The sequence below is a fragment of the Monodon monoceros genome, unplaced genomic scaffold (genome assembly GCF_005190385.1).
Source record: "Monodon monoceros isolate NGI ecotype Baffin Bay Population unplaced genomic scaffold, NGI_Narwhal_1 Super_Scaffold_20, whole genome shotgun sequence".
Lineage (NCBI taxonomy): Eukaryota > Metazoa > Chordata > Mammalia > Artiodactyla > Monodontidae > Monodon > Monodon monoceros.
The window spans coordinates 39,402,833-39,420,284 of NW_021703777.1; the positions used below are offsets into that span (position 1 = coordinate 39,402,833).

The 17,452-nt window shown below is 37.3% G+C and overlaps 1 protein-coding gene across 1 annotated transcript in view; it reads right to left on the minus strand.

Moving 5' to 3' along the window:
- Positions 1-4,124: 4,124 nt before the first annotated feature.
- GPAT3 (glycerol-3-phosphate acyltransferase 3) overlaps positions 4,125-17,452 on the minus strand; it is a 57,767-nt gene continuing 44,439 nt past the window's right edge. Inside the window, exons 7-13 of the mRNA XM_029236075.1 lie at positions 16,969-17,062; positions 12,436-12,551; positions 11,538-11,593; positions 10,903-10,988; positions 9,909-10,037; positions 9,337-9,416; positions 4,125-5,328 (exon numbers count right to left, since the gene is read on the minus strand). Of these exons, the coding sequence (XP_029091908.1) occupies positions 5,217-5,328; positions 9,337-9,416; positions 9,909-10,037; positions 10,903-10,988; positions 11,538-11,593; positions 12,436-12,551; positions 16,969-17,062 (673 nt within the window). The 3' untranslated portion in view covers positions 4,125-5,216. The remainder of the gene's footprint in view (positions 5,329-9,336; positions 9,417-9,908; positions 10,038-10,902; positions 10,989-11,537; positions 11,594-12,435; positions 12,552-16,968; positions 17,063-17,452) is intronic.

Consider the following 17,452-nt stretch of genomic DNA (forward strand, 5'->3'; position numbering starts at 1 on the left):
TAAACATAACAACATGGAAGAATCTCAAAAACATTATGCAGAGAATTCAAAACCACCAGATGGCCTCATTTGGGTTTACAGGCTAAATTCTCACTATTTACATGGTTCAATAAATCTCAAGCCAATAAATTAAAGTGGTCCTGGATTGACTGTGCCCTAGAGCAGGGGTAGGCAAACTATTCCAGGTGAAGGGCCAGAGGGTGAATAGTTTAGGCTTTGTGGGCCATCCAGTCACTGTTGCAACTACTTAACTCTGCTGCTGTAGCGCAGAAGCAAACACAGTGAGTGAACAAATAAGCGTGGCTGTCTTCAATAAAATCTTACAGAAACAGGCAGAGCACAGGATTTAGCCTATGGGCTGTAGGCTGCTGATCCCTGATCTAAAGGCCTGAAGGCAGATAAAATTCCAAAGATGACATCATCATAAAAATTCTCTAACCACACAAAGAAATGACTCCATTAATGAGAAGCCACAGGGGGATAAAAAGACTGAGACTCGCAAAAGATCGAAGACTTTGGAATAGTAGGAAAAACATATAAAATCAATACACGTAAGATGCTTCAAAACTTATTGAAGAGTAAGCACTTTTGAAAAAGAATCAAATACTCAGGGAACTATATTCAATATCTTATAATAACCTATAATGGAAAAGAATCTGAAATAGATAGCTATCTATATGTATATAGCTATACTGGGTTGGCCAAAAAGTTCATTTGGGTTTTTCTGTAAGATGTTATAGCCAACCCAATATATGAATAACTGAATCACTTTGCTATACACCTGAAACTAACGCATTGTAAATCAACTGTACTTCAATTTAGGGAAAAAAAATCAAATATAACTCATAGAAATGAGATATATAAAAACTGAAATTAAAGACTCAATGATGGGACAGAACAGTAGATTAGAACTGAAGAATTTTTGAAATGGTACAATCATAAGATTGTCCAGAAAGAAGTCTAGCTAGAGGCAAAGAAATAGAAAATATAAAAAGGAGATTAAGAGACAGGTAGGATACAGTGAGAAAGTCTAATATTTGTTTAAGCAGACTTCTAGAAAGACAGGAGAGGGCAAATGGGAAAAAGACATTATTGAAAGGGATAACTGAAAATTGATGAAAAATACTAAACCACAGATGAGAAACCAACAAGTCACAAGCAAGATAAATAACAAGAAATCCACACCTAGATACATCATAGTGAAGTGGTAAAATAACAAAAACAAATAATCTTAAATACACTCAAAGAAATATTACCTTCAAAGAAGTAATATTTATGCCTGGTAGCTGACTTCTCAATAGAAACTATGGAATGACCCTTAATGTGTTTAGAGAAAAATAACTGTTGATATAAACATAAACTTCTATATCCAGCAACAACTTTCAAGAAGGTGTACAAAATAAATAAACTTTCAGAAAACAAAAACTGAATTTGCCACCAGCAGACTCTCAATAAGGAACGTGATCCCAGATGGAAGGATTGAGATAAAAGAGGTAAGGAATAAGAAAGAAAGTGGTCAACGTGTGGGTAAACGCTGACTATATAAAATAACCAAAGTGATGATGACAACAATGACTACGATATTTTGTGGGATTATATAAGTAATTAAAATGCATAATATCATATAAATTGGCAGGAGGAATGAATGACTGGAAGTCAAGGTCCTTGTATTATTCGGGAGTATAAGGATAGTGATCAATTTTAGACTTTGATAAGTATGCAAGTTGAAATTTATAAAGTAACCACAGAATAAAAACAAATTAAGACCATTAGACTCCAATTTAAGTAGAGAAAATGGATAAAGTAATAAATCCAGTAGAGGGCAAGAAGAAGAGAGAGATTTTTAAAAATGGAAGAAAGAGAAAGCACAAAACAAGATGAAAAATAAATCCAAATATGTTATTACACTAAATGTAAGTGTTGCTCTCATACGCTGCTGCTAGGTTGTGTAAAATGGCACAACCTTTTTGGAAATGTTTGGCTGCTTCTATGCTAAAGGTGAAATGCTCATACCCTATCCTGGAGCAGCCTTAATTCCTACTATACAAACAACTAGGGAAACTCTTGAGCATACCTAAAAAGAGATATGCAAGCATATTTACAATAAGCTAAAAGGAACCCTACTGTCCATTGACTGTAAATGGAATAACAGTTTGTGATTTTTTCATACCTTCCAGGATCCAGTCATTTTCTACTTATTGGCCTGGTAACAAGCATGCAGGTATCTATTTTTATCACTGCCCTTAAAGTGTACCTGCACACCTTCATATACATTTGTGTGTGTTCTAGAATTTCACAATAAATAGAAAGAAGACAAGCGAGAATCAGAGAAGTAAGTTGTCAAAGGCTGAAAAAGCTGATGAGTGCTAGAGCCACAATTAGAAAATGTCTTTATGACTCTTTATCTCATCTTAACCATTACTCCAAAAAAACATCAAACACCAGTAGCATCAATTGGCTAGAAACCAGTGTTAAAAAAAGACAAAAGCAATCATATAGCTTTTGTCAAGTTCCTAATAGGGCCCCTAGTTTTCGGTACCAATCCTAGATCCCATCCTCCCCGCCAGCCTCCCAGCACAAGCTACTCAGACCCAGCAAGAAGCAGGTTAGATCTGCAGTACCACGTTTAAGAAAGTACCATATTTCAGAAACAACGACTGAGAGCAACTCTGGTCAAGAGGCAGCCCTCATGACCACAGTAACTTTTCTGTAGTCACGAGAAACCAATAGCCCTTATCATATATTTGCAGGTATCAACAGAACAACCCAAACGCAGCATGTGCACCGAGGGGATAATGGCAAATCACTAAGACAAAGTTGAGTTGGCCTTGGAAAGTCTGCTTATACAAGAAAACTTTCCTTGCCACTGTTCTTTGTCCCAGGCTGTGATCTGGGACTATTCCCCCTACACTCTGAGTGTATTTGCTGATTCAGACATGGCTGCTCTTCCAGTCCCGGAATGTGCCAGGACATTTCAGAAACCCTTGGCATTCTTGAAACTCAATGTCTATAAATGTCACCAAGACAAAGGGTAGGACTAAAAAAAGGTAACCTCAAGGCTCAGTGAATGAATCTGTACAAGGGTTAGATGAAAGTTCTTATCTAATGGGATTTTTCTACCAAATCCTGCGTACCCTTGATATCCCAATACAGTTACAGAAGACTCAGGAATACACACAATATTTCGGGCACAATATTTCTAAAGTGGGTATAAAATATTAGGGAAGGCAAGTCCAAAGAAGGAGTATAAACTAAATCTGAGCAGTATTTGCTTTCTAAAAACATGTTTTCAGTAACACTGTAATTCCTAAAACAACCTGAAAACTACCTACAAGAAGGTTCTGATTAAAATACCATTAGATTTTCTAGTGAATACATGACAGCATTATTACTTTCACAGTGCCCTTGGAAAGATACATATTATCAGTGTCCAAACAAAACAGCTGTTAGTTGTTCTATCAGCTTTTCTGAGAACTGACCCAATTAATAAAATGGATTTATTAATTCAAGCTATATTGAATATGAAAAGGAAAACGGAAAAGGAAATCTTCTGAGAAAAAACAAATAAGACAAAGAGTCACCCCAACATACATATTTGGATTTGCTGATTTTCGGTCAAGCTCACCCTCAGGAGAGTTTTTGTTTGTTTTGGGTGGGGGCAAAGGTTAAAGCAAGAACAAAGGGAAAAGATGGGAGGAAGTGAGAAGAGAAGGGTAGCTGACCAAGATGGTCAACTGTTCCACAAATCTTCCCTTGGGATCAAACTCCTATAGCTTGATAAGAAGAATACACACTGATAGCGTTGGGGCAGGCCTACCTAGAGTCAGTTAAGAGAGAGTTGCCTGAGTTCACCTGCAAAAGAATGGAATCCAAGGGTCAGAGTCCAGACAACTAGGCTAAAAAAGAAAAGAAAAAACACACCAAAACCAGCGGTTCATGTTTCTCATCTCCCAGATGTTCCAGCCCCAGAAAATCTAACTGTCATTGAAATGAAAAACAAACAATCCTTGTTTGTAATGGAAAAGAATTTAACTTACTCAAAATCAGAAGAGGGTAAGAGGGTAGAGGTGCAGGGAAAATAATGCAACAGACATTTAGAAATATAGAATTTATTTATATTCACCGTAAGACAGTGTCACATTTTGTACATGGCTACCAGAAGAGGAATAACACTCTGATTGCACTAGATTGCTATCAACATTGCTTATTCTGCGGAGTCGGGAAACACATATTTTCCCCTTTAAAAAACTTAAGGCTCAGTTTCCAAAAGGTAATTTTACCACTTATTTTCCTGTTTAAGGAACTGGGAAAGTTCTGAAATAAAGGACAAAGGGGTGGAGGAGGAAGGACAGTGCCACACACTTCACTCACTCCTACCCCCGCTGAAGACACTCAGTGTGTTCTGTGGTTTTGTCAAAGGCTCCTCCTATCTGAAATGTGTTTAGTTACAAGATCAAACAAATCAGTAGATGGGAGAGGCCTTAGGTATGTACCTTTAGTAAACAAACGGGAAAACTAAAAACTTTATCACTAGTTGCTGGCTAACGTATGTTTATTTGCAAGTTGCCTGCAGATAAGTGTGCACACATAGTCATGTGGACTCACTTTCCTTTGGTAAAGCTCACCAAACAGGATGTCTCTTCTAACACACTAGTAAAAAATATTTAATTTCCTTTCAACTTTCAGATCAAGTGGCCACAAAGCTGTCCTTTCTCCTAAATACTGTCTTCCATTTTTCTTTTCAACCTTGTAGTAGAACAAAACCATGATAGTAACTCAAACTGGTGTGTAATCCCTGTTTCAGTGATTAAAGAGAGTGGGAGGAAAGAGCGTGAGAAAGCTAATCGTGAACAAAGTTTGGGGTATTTTCTTGAGAATTACCATATCAACGAGTTCCCAAAGTGTTTTAGAAGCACGTTTTCCTGTACAAATATTTCATTCAATCTACAATGACATAATCATTTTACAAAAGAGAATCTGTTCAAACTCAGTAAACTACCTTACAGTTCATGAGGCTAATGCTATAACAACAACAAAAGCCAAAAAGGGCACCGTGGGTTCTGCCTCTGGCATCAAGAGGTAGAGACAATCACTGGGTAGAAAAGATTAACAATAAAAAACAAAAATGGTAAAACAAAACAACACGCCCTCCCCTCAAAAAAATACTCCACCACATTCCATTTCTAAGGACTAGTTCTGGAAAGCCTGGGTGGCATTCAGTCTAATTCCGAGTTGAGAGATCCATTGCCCACAATCATCTTGCTGTAATTCTTCTGCTGCTCTTCCTTAAAGGTGTCCTTCACCTTGGCTCTCTTCAGCCCTCCATCCCTGAGAACAGAAAGACAAATAAATAAAAGATACTCCCAGCAGCCATTTAAAAGTGTTACCTATTAATACATGCTGCATGGGGCCATGACATTTAGCAGCTGGTCAGCGATTAGGCAAAAAACACTGGATTTGGAAGCAGAAGGAACCAGATTTCAATCTCTGCTCAGCCACTCAATCAGACCTGTGTTACTTTAAGGCAGGAACAATCTCTCTGATGTTTGATTAACATAAAACAATCTCTCTGCTCAGTTTCTTTTTATAAGTTAGGGCTGCTATATTCAATATTTGGATACTGTATTAAAACTAGGATTGTTTACCTATCTTTTTCCCCAAGGAAAGTAAAGTACTAGGTATTTTTAATCTAAATCGACCTATATCTTACTAGAAAGCCATATGGAAAATTTTAAATAAACACACAAGAAATGGCGAGGATACTGAGTATGTGTGGGTAAATTCCTTAAAGAGAAATGGGTTCATCATTACTCAAATCTAATCCTATGTCTAACAAGTCATGTTTTTATTCAAGCCACTATATTTCAAGTACTTATAATCTTCCATATTCCAAAACAGACTCAAAATAAAACAAGCAACAAAAACATAAACTGCATTCAACCAATAATAGTGCCTATGAAAGCAGCATTCCTTAATTCAGAGCCGGTGAATCTTTGAACTCTCTCCAGGGTGGAGAAAACAGACCTGCCCGGGTTATAAGTATTCTGTGTGCACTTCCTTCTTTAGACAACACAAAGAAACAACAAGCTGGAAGAGCTGGAAGGGGACTGGACTGTCAGGACCACTCTCTCTCTCCTAATCTCATGTTTTAGATTTTAGATTTTAACTCCTAGGAGAGCATGGACCAAGAGCTTGCTTACTTTATACTCTGCCTGTTTAATTTTAACCCAGCTAAGCATGAATGTTTACCAAGTGCTCTCTAATGATGATGAATGGATCATAGGTTAGCCAGTGAACTCAATGCCATGAAGACAGTGACCTACAAACAGATGGCTGCCTGAGACAACTGCCATGTCCTGGCCTCTAAAGTCAAAACTAAGACACGGCCCACCAGGAGGTCCTCAACTTAAAAATAGACTCCGGTCCACAAATCTTCCAGGGAGTCAGTTGTAGGAAATTTCCATGAAATAAGGTTATAAGTTGTCGTTAGGTCTCCAGAATTGTCCACAAGAGCCTCTTTTATCCACATGAGCTGCCTCTAACTATTCAGAGCATCTTTGTGAATTCTGAATAGTAAGAACTAGGGAAGGGAGGGAGAGACAGAAGAAAGGCCATTCCTCCTTTCCTGAGGTCCAGGCCAAAACAGATAAAAATTCACAGTCAGCAACATTTGTCCTTGAGCATCCTGACATTATTTTTACACAATTCTCCCTCCCAAGCATTCCAGTAAACCTCACGCTGCTCTGAGCACCCCAGCTGTGACTTGCCACCCCTAGAGACTTTAAAGTTTTACCTAATTCCCCTTTGCAATGACAGCAGATCTTAGCTCTTAAGGAGGGCAGTAGCCATATATAAAAGCCACTTTAAGATGACACAATTAAATTCTCATTTAATCTAGGGGGAAAAAAAATCTAGACATGTTAATTCATATCCAAATGACAAACACATCTAGAAAGGCAGTGAGCCTATTTTCTTTTTAAAGAAGAGGCCAGGTAATTAAAAGTAAATTTTTATTATTAAACTGCAGATGGCCTGATAAAAGGAAATTTTAAAACTCTGAGGATCATGTGTGCCATTTTGTTCAAGCCAAACTGACTGGGAGTCTGTCCTGGAGCTAACTCCCTTAGGTTATTTTTGTTTCACAAGGGTTTCTTCCTTTCCTTGGTATCTGAGACTATAGATCCAAAGCTCTAAGCTTTTTATAATGGCTTCAGGGCAGGAGCGGGGCTGGGATGTCAGGTTCAGAGGAAGGGGGATAAAGAGTAGAAAACAATGAACAAGGAAGAGGAAGCCCATTACACATATGAACATGGGTCACTAGGACACCCGTAAACTAGGACATTGGTAAGCCTGTCATTTCATGATGGTAGGATGTCCGCAATTTAGTTTCACATATTCCAGTTTAGAGAGTGTAATACAAATATTAGTCTTAACCTGTCTTAACCCTAGTCTTGACTTTAGGGCCCTAAAGTGAGTTGCCCTAAATCAAGAACTCATACTCCCAGAGTGGTCAACTAGGCATTTAATCAGAAGGCCACCCTCCAGAGGTGCCACTATAAGGTTTCAGCTATCTTGATCTCCCATCAACCTCCCAAGCTTTGTTAATTAGCATAATGAATTTTAGAAATGGGTTTTCACTGTAGAAATTAGTAGTTTGTTCATTAGCATGACAGATGCCAGAGACGGGCTTTCCTAGGTGAAATTAGTTGTATTCAAGCTATGTGAATGGATAAAATATTTTAGAGACATTCCCCACCCTTGCATTAAAGGGTATATAAGAATCTAGCCAGCCCTTCTTCCAGAGGCTTAATCCCTAAATAGTCCTATGTTCCTCTGCGGGTTCAGAAGGCTTTGGTTGCCTGGCTGACAGTCTGACTTGGTGAGCCACATCCTGCTCCTACAACATTGCCAAAATTGCCTCCGATGAACTTTTCAAACACCAAAAAGACAGCAGGACTTTATTACACTTACAGGACTTGAAGTATGGACTATTTTGTGCCAGTTTGCAAATCCTATGTCTGTGTGTGTGTGTAAGAATCAATCTCCTATTATAACCCTCACTGATACAGACTAAATGTTTGTGTGCCCCCCAATATTCATGTACTGAAGCCCTAACTCCTAATAATATGGCATTTGGAGATGGAGCTTTTGGGAGCTAATTAGGTTTCGATGAGGTCATCAGGGTTGGGCCCTCAAGATGGGAATAGTACCCTTATAAGAAGACACACCAGGGCTTCCCTGGTGGCACAGTGGTTAAGAATCTGCCTGCCAATGCAGGGGACAAGGGTTCGAGCCCTGGTCCGGGAGGATCCCACATTCCGCGGAGCAACTAAGCCCGCATGCCACAACTACTGAGCCTGTACTCTAGAGCCCGTGAGCCAAAACTACTGAGCCCATGTGCCACAACTACTGAAGCCCGCACGCCTAGAGCCCGTGCTCCGCAACAAGAGAAGCCACCGCAACGAAGAGCAGCCCCCGCTCGCTGCAACTAAAGAGAAAAGCCCGTGTGCAGCAACGAAGACCCAACGCAGCCAAAAATAAATAAATTAACTAATTAATTTTTTAAAAAAGACACAACAGAGAACTTCCAGCCTTCAGAACTGTGACAAAATAAATTTCTGTTGTTTAAGCCACCCAGTCTATAGTAGCTTGTTATGGCAGCCTGAGCAGACTAATACTCCCACCTACATTCAATCTTGCTCAAAGAAACAAAAAACTGAAGCCATAGATATCCATACCTAAAATATTTCGCTTATTTCCTGTCAAGTTTTTAAGTTTTCTTTAATATAGTTATAGCTGGAGTTAAATATGAACAAGTCTGTAAGTTGCCCCTTGCCTCCCAGGTCCCATTCCTCCAAATCCATTCTCACTTTCTTCTTCAGTGAAAGTTTGACACGTGGCCATGCAGAACAAAGACTACATTTCCCAGATTCCTTTGCAGCAAGGTGTCAGTTCAAACAGATACAAGTGGAAGTGGCTTGTCCAACTTCCAGCCTGTGCTCTTAAAGACATGAATGTGTCCTTCTTGTTTTAGTTCTTCCCTGCTAGCCATTTTGCTGTACTCACTGGGTAGAGGTGGAGCAGCCATCTTGGACCATAAAGTAGAAGCACACCAAGGATGGTAGACCAATACAGAATGAGCTGTTGTAGCAGTCTAGACTGCCTATGTTTATGTATGGGAGATGAAATTCTATCTTAGTTAAGCCATCGTTATGCTGTATAAGCCACTGTCAGTGTCAGCTAAACCTCCAGCTAACAAGCATAATAAATGACATTATTAAAATTGAGTTTTTTTAATTTAAAAAAAAGTGATAGTACTTCTGAAAAATTTCTTACCAGGGAAGCTCAGTCAACCCTCCTTGTATGGCAATAGCAGACTTAACCCGGTTAGCAAACTGGACTGCATCTTCTCCTTCCTAGAAAAAAACAATCACAAGTACTTTCTTAAGACAGAGTTTTCAAATAATGCTTTCAAATGTCTCACAATCATTTAGATTTGTTTTAAAGTATAAGATTCATATTTTAGCTCAAATATGCTCTATTCTGAATCATAGCAAATATCATTTGTTCTATTAAGAAAATGTACTGTTTAATATTTTTATCACGTGTATATATGTTTATTATGCTCTATATTAGCCTTATTCAAGATACAAAATTCTACAATACCTGCAGGTTCAAGAAACCAATGGCAGTTGTAAAAACTATTATGGAAAAGAGTCTCTGAATATAAAACCAGCTTGATTTTGAAGAGAGCTAGGTATATATACTTTTTAATGACTAATGCTGAGAAAGCAGAAAGTCCAACTGTAGCTAATGTGAGGAAGGCAGACACCCAGGTTTTCAGGTAAAGGTTTTCTTGCCTTTATCTGACTAGATAAAGCACCAAAGACCAGCTGTCTATGGCATACCTCTCTGGTCACGGGGGGCATGTACCACACATCACAGACAATTGCCCAGCTGGTCATCATTCGAAGCAGGTAGCTCACCATGTTGTATTTACTACTGTTCCAAAATGCATCACCAAACTGAGGATTATACTGAGAAAAGAGAAAAGAAAATGCATTCCAGTTAGGAATTAAGTGGCAGTTTCTCTTATCCATGTCAATGGATGATAAGCCAAACATCTCTATCAGACCCCCCAAAAAAGAGAAGCTACTTCACTTGACAGAAAGGATCCAAAGAGCAAACTAGATGTAGAAAACAAATTTATGGTTACCAGGGGGTAAGAGGGGGAGAGAGAAATTGGAAGATTGGGGTTGACACATATGCACTACTGTATATAAAAGAGTTAGCTAATAAGGACCTACTGTATAGCACCAGGAACTCTACTCAATACTCTGTAATGACCTATATGGGAAAGGAATCTAAAAAAGAGTGGATATGTGTATTTGTATAACTGATTCACTTTGCTATACACCTGAAACTAACACAACATTGTAAATCAACTATACTCCAATAAAAATTAAAAGAACAATTTAAAAAACTACACTCCATTAAAAATTTAAAAAACAAACAAACAAACAAAAAACCCAAAGAGCAAACCAGGCCATATAACTCACCTGACTAGAGCCAGAGAGCACTGATACAGGAGGGTTATTGACATGACTCTTAAATATCTGTCTTCCCACTTAACTGGAAGGTGGGTGAAAGAAGGAACAGTATCTGTTTTGCTTATCACGGCATCCTCAGTACTCAGACACTGGCCTGGCACACAGTACCACCCCACATATCTATATACATAACTCAGTAGAGAGAAAAAGTGATCAAGCAAATGGGGCAATTGGTCAATCTGAGTAAAGAGTCCACAAGTATTCCTTATTCTTGCAAATTTTAAGTTTGAAATTATATCAAAATGACATTACCAAGTCACTGCCCTCTTTTGGGGGGGTGAGGGCGTTTTACCTTAATGGCAACTGGATATATGGTTCCTCCAATTTCAAAGCTTCCCTTTTTAAACATCATGACTGAAGTATTGTTGATGCAAGTTCCTATAAGGAAATGGGAGTAGAGGGTGAATATTTTTTAAAGCAGTCATTTTTAAAATGAATCATTTTGATATAAAATAATTTAAAATATTCAAGTCATATCAAATTACAGATTTTTTTTAAAAAGAAAAAAAATATTACAGATATTTTATTATCATTTTACAAATCAATTCCTGCTTAAGTAGTAGTAATTCGACAGTTCTAAGCAGGTTTAATAACGAACTTTTACTTTATTATTGGCTACTCTAAAGATACAGTTTCCTCATGACAGGTGACAATTTCAGCACATCTTAAAATAAGGACTTTAAAAAGTTATGGACAACACCTTTCTAAGTTCTTTACCCAGAAACAACTTCTAAGGTCAAAAAGGTACCAGGACTTCCATCAGATCTCAAAAGAAAGCAGGGAATTACTAGCTCAGAGGCTGTCCCATCCCTACAGGACAGCATAGATCTGAACTAAGAATGCCAATTCTAGAACAATCCAATTCCTCATATACTTTCGGTACTTGTTAGCAACTATAGCTTGGTAATAAGCACTGTCCCTTCTTACCTTCAGGAAAGATTAATATGGGTAATTTTTTCTTATCAGCAATATGTTCTCTTAGTCTGTGAAGAAACAAAAAGGATCAAAATTATACCATAAAAAAGAGAGAGGTGGGAATACTTTTTGGTATTCTTTACTCTCTACTAACAAAGATATACTTGTAAAGCAATAAGGAGGAAAGAAATAAGATACAAGAAAATAAACTCAAGTTGGTCCCTTTCTAAAAAATGTGCAAAGATTGGTAAAGCTGAGATAGAGAGATTACAGCTGCCAGAGTATATACTGCTGCTCAGTAATCTCAAGATGGGGAACAGTTTTCTAACCTTAAAGAGATTTCAACAGGTACTTTCCATTTTACTTTTAAAAGCATGGCCCACCTTCATCTTTACAGCAATGATCAGAGTGCCTTCAGTTAAAGGCCTCAGGTAAAAGCTGTTTCCAAACAAAGGTTTCTGGTAAGCAACTGTACCCCAAGCCCCAGGAGTTCCTTCTCCTGTTCCATAAATAGCATTAGCTCTGTCTGTCTCTACATGGATTTAAGTGATAACGGTCATTCAGCAAACACTTAATCCACCATCTATTTATTCAGCCAATGGTTACCAATTATTACCTTCAAGGTAGTAATTTTCAACTTTAAAAATTCAGTGACTGAACTATATCTAAGTCATGGCAATGTAAATGTATGGGCCTTCTAATCTCATCATGTATCCCACTATGACTACAGAATTGAAAAATTTTTAAATCTAGTTAAGACAGGTGATTCACCAGAAAAGGCCAACCACAAATAGAGCTCCATATGTTTTAGTTTTAACCTTTAGTACTGCTCTGCCTTCTTTGGCAGGAAGACCAAGGCTTGAAAGATTTTATGCTACCCCAATGGATACTGTGTAATGATGCTGCTTACCTCTTAGTAACCAGGTGTCGGTCCTTCATTTCTGAGCGTTCAAACCAGACATGTGGACAAGCCTTGACCATAGCTCTCTGAATAATTCCCATCAATCCACCATGAACCTGGCCAACCTAGAAGGACCATGAGAAAAAAATGCAAAGGCATAGCTGTCCAAAGAAAGCCTTTTTTTCTTTTTAGTACCAGTAAGTTCCTATTCCCCACTCAGAGAAAAGATTGGCCTTCTTCTACTGATTGAAGTTCTTAGTCTGTTCAAAGGACATGACTGGCCAAATATAAGCACAAAGTATTCTTTAGTAGCGCCTTTGAATTTTAAGCTATGTTGCTATACTAGCTTTACTCTAGCTTTAAAAAGTAGAGGTCTTTCAACTCAGTCAAGATAAGGGAAATACAAATTAAAACTACACTGAGGGACTTCCCTGGTGGCACAGTGGTTAAGACTTCACGTTCCCAAGGCAGGGGGCCCAGGTTCGATCCCTGGTCAGGGAACTAGATCCCACATGCATGCCTCAACCAAGAGTTCGCATGCGACAACTAAGGAGCCCAAGTGCTGCAACTAAGGAGCCCACTTGCTGCAACTAAGACCCAGCACTACCAAATAAATAAATAAATATTAAAAAAAAAAAAAACTACACTGAAATACGATTTCTGACCATTCAAATCAACAAAGATTCAAAAGCTTGACAATGCGCTCTGAGCCAAGGCTGTGGGAAACAGGCACTCTCACACATTGCTTGGGATGAGGAGATTATAACACTCATAGCAGAAAATTTGGCAAATTTATCAAAACTACATATACATTTATCCTTCAACTCAATAATTCCAGTTCTAGGAAATTACCCTGAAGATATAGCTCCAACAAAATGGAAATATATATGCACAAAGTTATAACTGCATTATTTGTAATTGCGACATATTGGAAAATACCTAAATGTCCAAACATAAGAACTTAGATGAATAAACCATGGTACATGCACACAATGGAGTACTATACAGCTAGGAAAAGAATAAGGTTGATCTCTATGACTGATAAGGAGTGATTTCTAGGAGATACTGTTAAGTGAAAAAAGCAATTGCAAAAGAGCAAATAAAGTATGCCACTTTTTGTGTTAGATGGAAGGGGAAATATACACATGTATTTGTTTACCTCTACAAAAAGAAAACATACGCAAAACCAATGTAGTTGGAAACCTACAAGGATAGGAGGGAATGGGGTAGAATGGACATGGGTGGAGTGACTTCTATGCGTGTAGATTTTTGTCTAGTTTTGACATTTCAAAGCATATTAATGTCTCACAAATTTAAAAAATAAATCAACAAGGATGCAACTAGCAAAGTGAAAGTAAATTTAAACAAATGAACCCAACTGTATTTCAAATGAATAAAAGAACACTGAAGGAAGGGGGAGGAAAAAAAAATCTAAGAAATTTACAAAGATAGTATTTGACCACATCTGCTCCATCTTGGGTGGGGTACCAAGAAATGCAAAATACCCTGAATTCTTTTTACAACATATTTTTCTTTTTGTAGTAAAACAGGTGAAGCAATTCTGAAGCAATTTTAGATGTATTATAGGATTGATAAAATGAGTAAACATGTTGATATTGTTGGGAAAAAGGGTATTCACTGTGAAGAAAAGGGAGATATAAATATAGGTTGCAGAAAACTAAGAAAGAACTTGATGAATTGAATGAATTGTTACAGACTCAGATTTCTAATATTATATTAGTATTACACATAAATATGACATATAAACATAATAAAAGTAGTAATATTTTACACACATTTTTACATAGAGAGAGAGAAAGCAGCACATGAAAATGTAAATAATAAAGCATGGCACAAAATGTTACCAACAGGTATATGTGGATAAAGGGCATATGGATGTTCCATGCAACATTCTTATTATTACAATTTCTCTCTGAGTTAGAAAATATTTCTAGATTTTAAAAAAAAGTAGAGAGCTTTGTTTAGGAAGAAAAAAAAAAACTCTGACAAGTCACTAAGAAGAGATCTTGATGTATAGTTTATATTTAGCCAAAAGAGGACAAATACAACCTCTGGAGGTTAGCTGTACAGTTCCTCCCACTTCTGCCCTCTGCTGCCTCTGATTTAAATCTGGTTGGCTTAGAAAGGATGGAGACGGGGGGAGGGGGTTGTGGGACAAAATAGTTGAAGAGGATTAAGAGGTACAAACTTTCAATTATAAAATAAATAAGTAATGGTATGTAATGTACAGCATAGAGAATATAGTCAATAATGTTGCAATAACTTTATATGGTGGCAGATGGTTACTAAACTTATAGTGGTGATTAATTCATAATGTATATGTGTTGAATCACTATGTTGCACCCCTGAAACTAACATGACATTGTACTCAACTACAATTAAAAAATTAAAACTAAAAAAATAAATAAAGAAATCCAACTGGCTTTTGGTTTCTATCACTCAACCCATCAGAAAGTTCGCAGGTTCTGTGCTTTTCTAAGCCTTGGCTAATACTGTAAATTATACAATTGTATACTGCACCTGTAATTGCAGTTATATATGATCAAGAAGCATGGAAAATGCTAACAAAATTCTGAGGCCTTCAGTCACAAATGAGTTATACTCAACTCTTGTTGACCAGGACAGGGAATGAATATTGTATCAGAAACACAAAATCATGATTAGGCAAGTTGGTTAAGACGCTTGAACCTCTGCTTCCTCAACTACAACATCTCAGCCCTAACCCCTTTGGATTAGCAGGGAAGGTCAAACACAATGGATGTGAACGTGCTTGTCCACATAAATGCAAGGAATTATTATATACACCCAGAAATGGGTGGGGTCTATCCAGGATTGTTAACATGAGGGTTTCTGGACGGGCTTTCTGGCGTCTCTGGATGGGCTTTCTGGGATCCATAAACATCTTGAAATTATACACAAAATTTTGTTTGTATGATGCAAATGTATGTTGTTGTTTTTCTAAAAAAAGGATACATAAATATTAACTGATTGCTAACCTAAAAAAGGTTAAGAACTACCAATTCCCATTAAGTCTTTTCAGAGTGGTGGTTAAAGCTTCCTTAAATTCAGAAAGAGCTCCACAACTTAGAGAAATTTAATAACGTGTTAAAATGTGTTTGCCCAAGAGTTATATATCTGAACTTGTGTCTTAGATTAAATATCTGGCAGTGAGCTAGGAGCTTTTACAAAGGTCTTCAAACCCCCCTCAATGACTGTATAAGCCACAGATTGTCAGCTACCAACACACATGCCAGCACTCCCTACTTGCCTATCTGCAGCAGACACTTAAATCAACAGTGGCTCCCTTCATATGCCTTCCTTTCCAGGAATGCACACCAGACCACGAGTATCAGTCATAGGAGGAGGGGACTCAGAGGTACAAACTACTATGTAGAAAATAAATAAGCTACAGAGATACGTTGTACAGCACAGGGAATATAGCCAATATTTTATAATAACTATAAATGGAGTATAACGTTTAAAAATTGTGAATCACTATGCTGTACACCCGAAACTTATATAATACTGTACATCAACTATACCTCAAAATAAATAAATAAATAAATAAAATAATGGCTCCCTTCAAATGCCTTCCCAGGAAAGCATACCAGACCATGACTAACAGTCACTAGAGCTGACACGTGAAATAAAATCCATCTGTTCTCTCTGAAGCCCAAGCCACCACCATGAGATATGAAAAGAAGATTCCCCAGGATTCCTCTCTCATTATTCTATTCACACACCAGCTTAGGGCATATTTACCACCAGCAGGAAAGAACATCTTTAGTGATCCTCCAAATTTTACTTGACATATACATAAAAGAGAGGAAGAAAATCTTGACAAGTTCTTCAGGGTGACAGAAAACACCCTTTGAATTGAAAACATGCCAGAAATGCCACAAAAAGGTCTTTTGAGGTGTCTGATTTTTACTGTGGACTTTGTGGTTTGTTGATGGGTTTTTTTCCTTTTCTTTTCTTTTGCGGCTGTAGGCAAGAACTGAGAAAGGCAATGTGGTATATATATCTGCCTTCCTTGCTTGACCTTCATTAAAGGGACAGGGTTTTTTTCTTTAATTGCATATGACTCCCTGAAGGGAGACAGAACTAATTGGCTGGTGAGGGATTTGTACAGCTCTAAGGAGGAAGACTTTAACATCTCAAAGTGTCATTAAACATTGCAGGGATTTTTTTTTAAACTTTTTTTATTGCTTGTTAAACATTGCAGGGATTTTACAAGCAAGATGGTATCAACTTTATAAAGTCCAATCATGCTCAAGTATGTCTACATTTCATTAAGTTAATTTCTTACTACCTTAAATATAATGGCTGTTTTCCTTCTTTTTCTTGCACTATATATTCCTCATGTAAATATATTAATATTGATAACTTATATACTTACATAGTATAACACCGTCACTTTCTAATATAAAACTAACTTTCTAATTTGTGCCAAAATAAAACAAAAGTTTGAACAATCCACAACACATGCAATTACTTGAAATATCAACGCGTTGTTCTTACCATAGCATAGCACCCATCCGTTGTCAAGATCAAAACATCTATCGGTGAAGTATGGTTGGCAACACAAATGCCTCCTTTCTGGGGTCTGTACTGCCTGCAATTACAAACAACGGTTAATACTAAATCTTGAAAAATGGGCACTATTTTGCAGAACAGCATGTAGAAATTCACACTATTTTGTTTTTAAAAGTACACTAAAAAAATAAAGTTTCAAAGTATACGGGTTCATCTTAAAAAGGTTGTCTCCAGGCAGTATGATGGGAGGGGGCTAAGAGTATAGGAGGAGGGGCCCATGATTTTCCCTTTACATACATTTATATCACTTTTCTGTAATGATCATATTGTCCTTTTATGATGAAAAAATAATTTTAAAACATTAGAGTGAATTACAAAGATTCCATAACTTTAATAAACTTTGTGATATGTAAGTTTTACTTATTTTACCATAAGTATTTTCACATTATTTCAATCTTCATAAGTATCA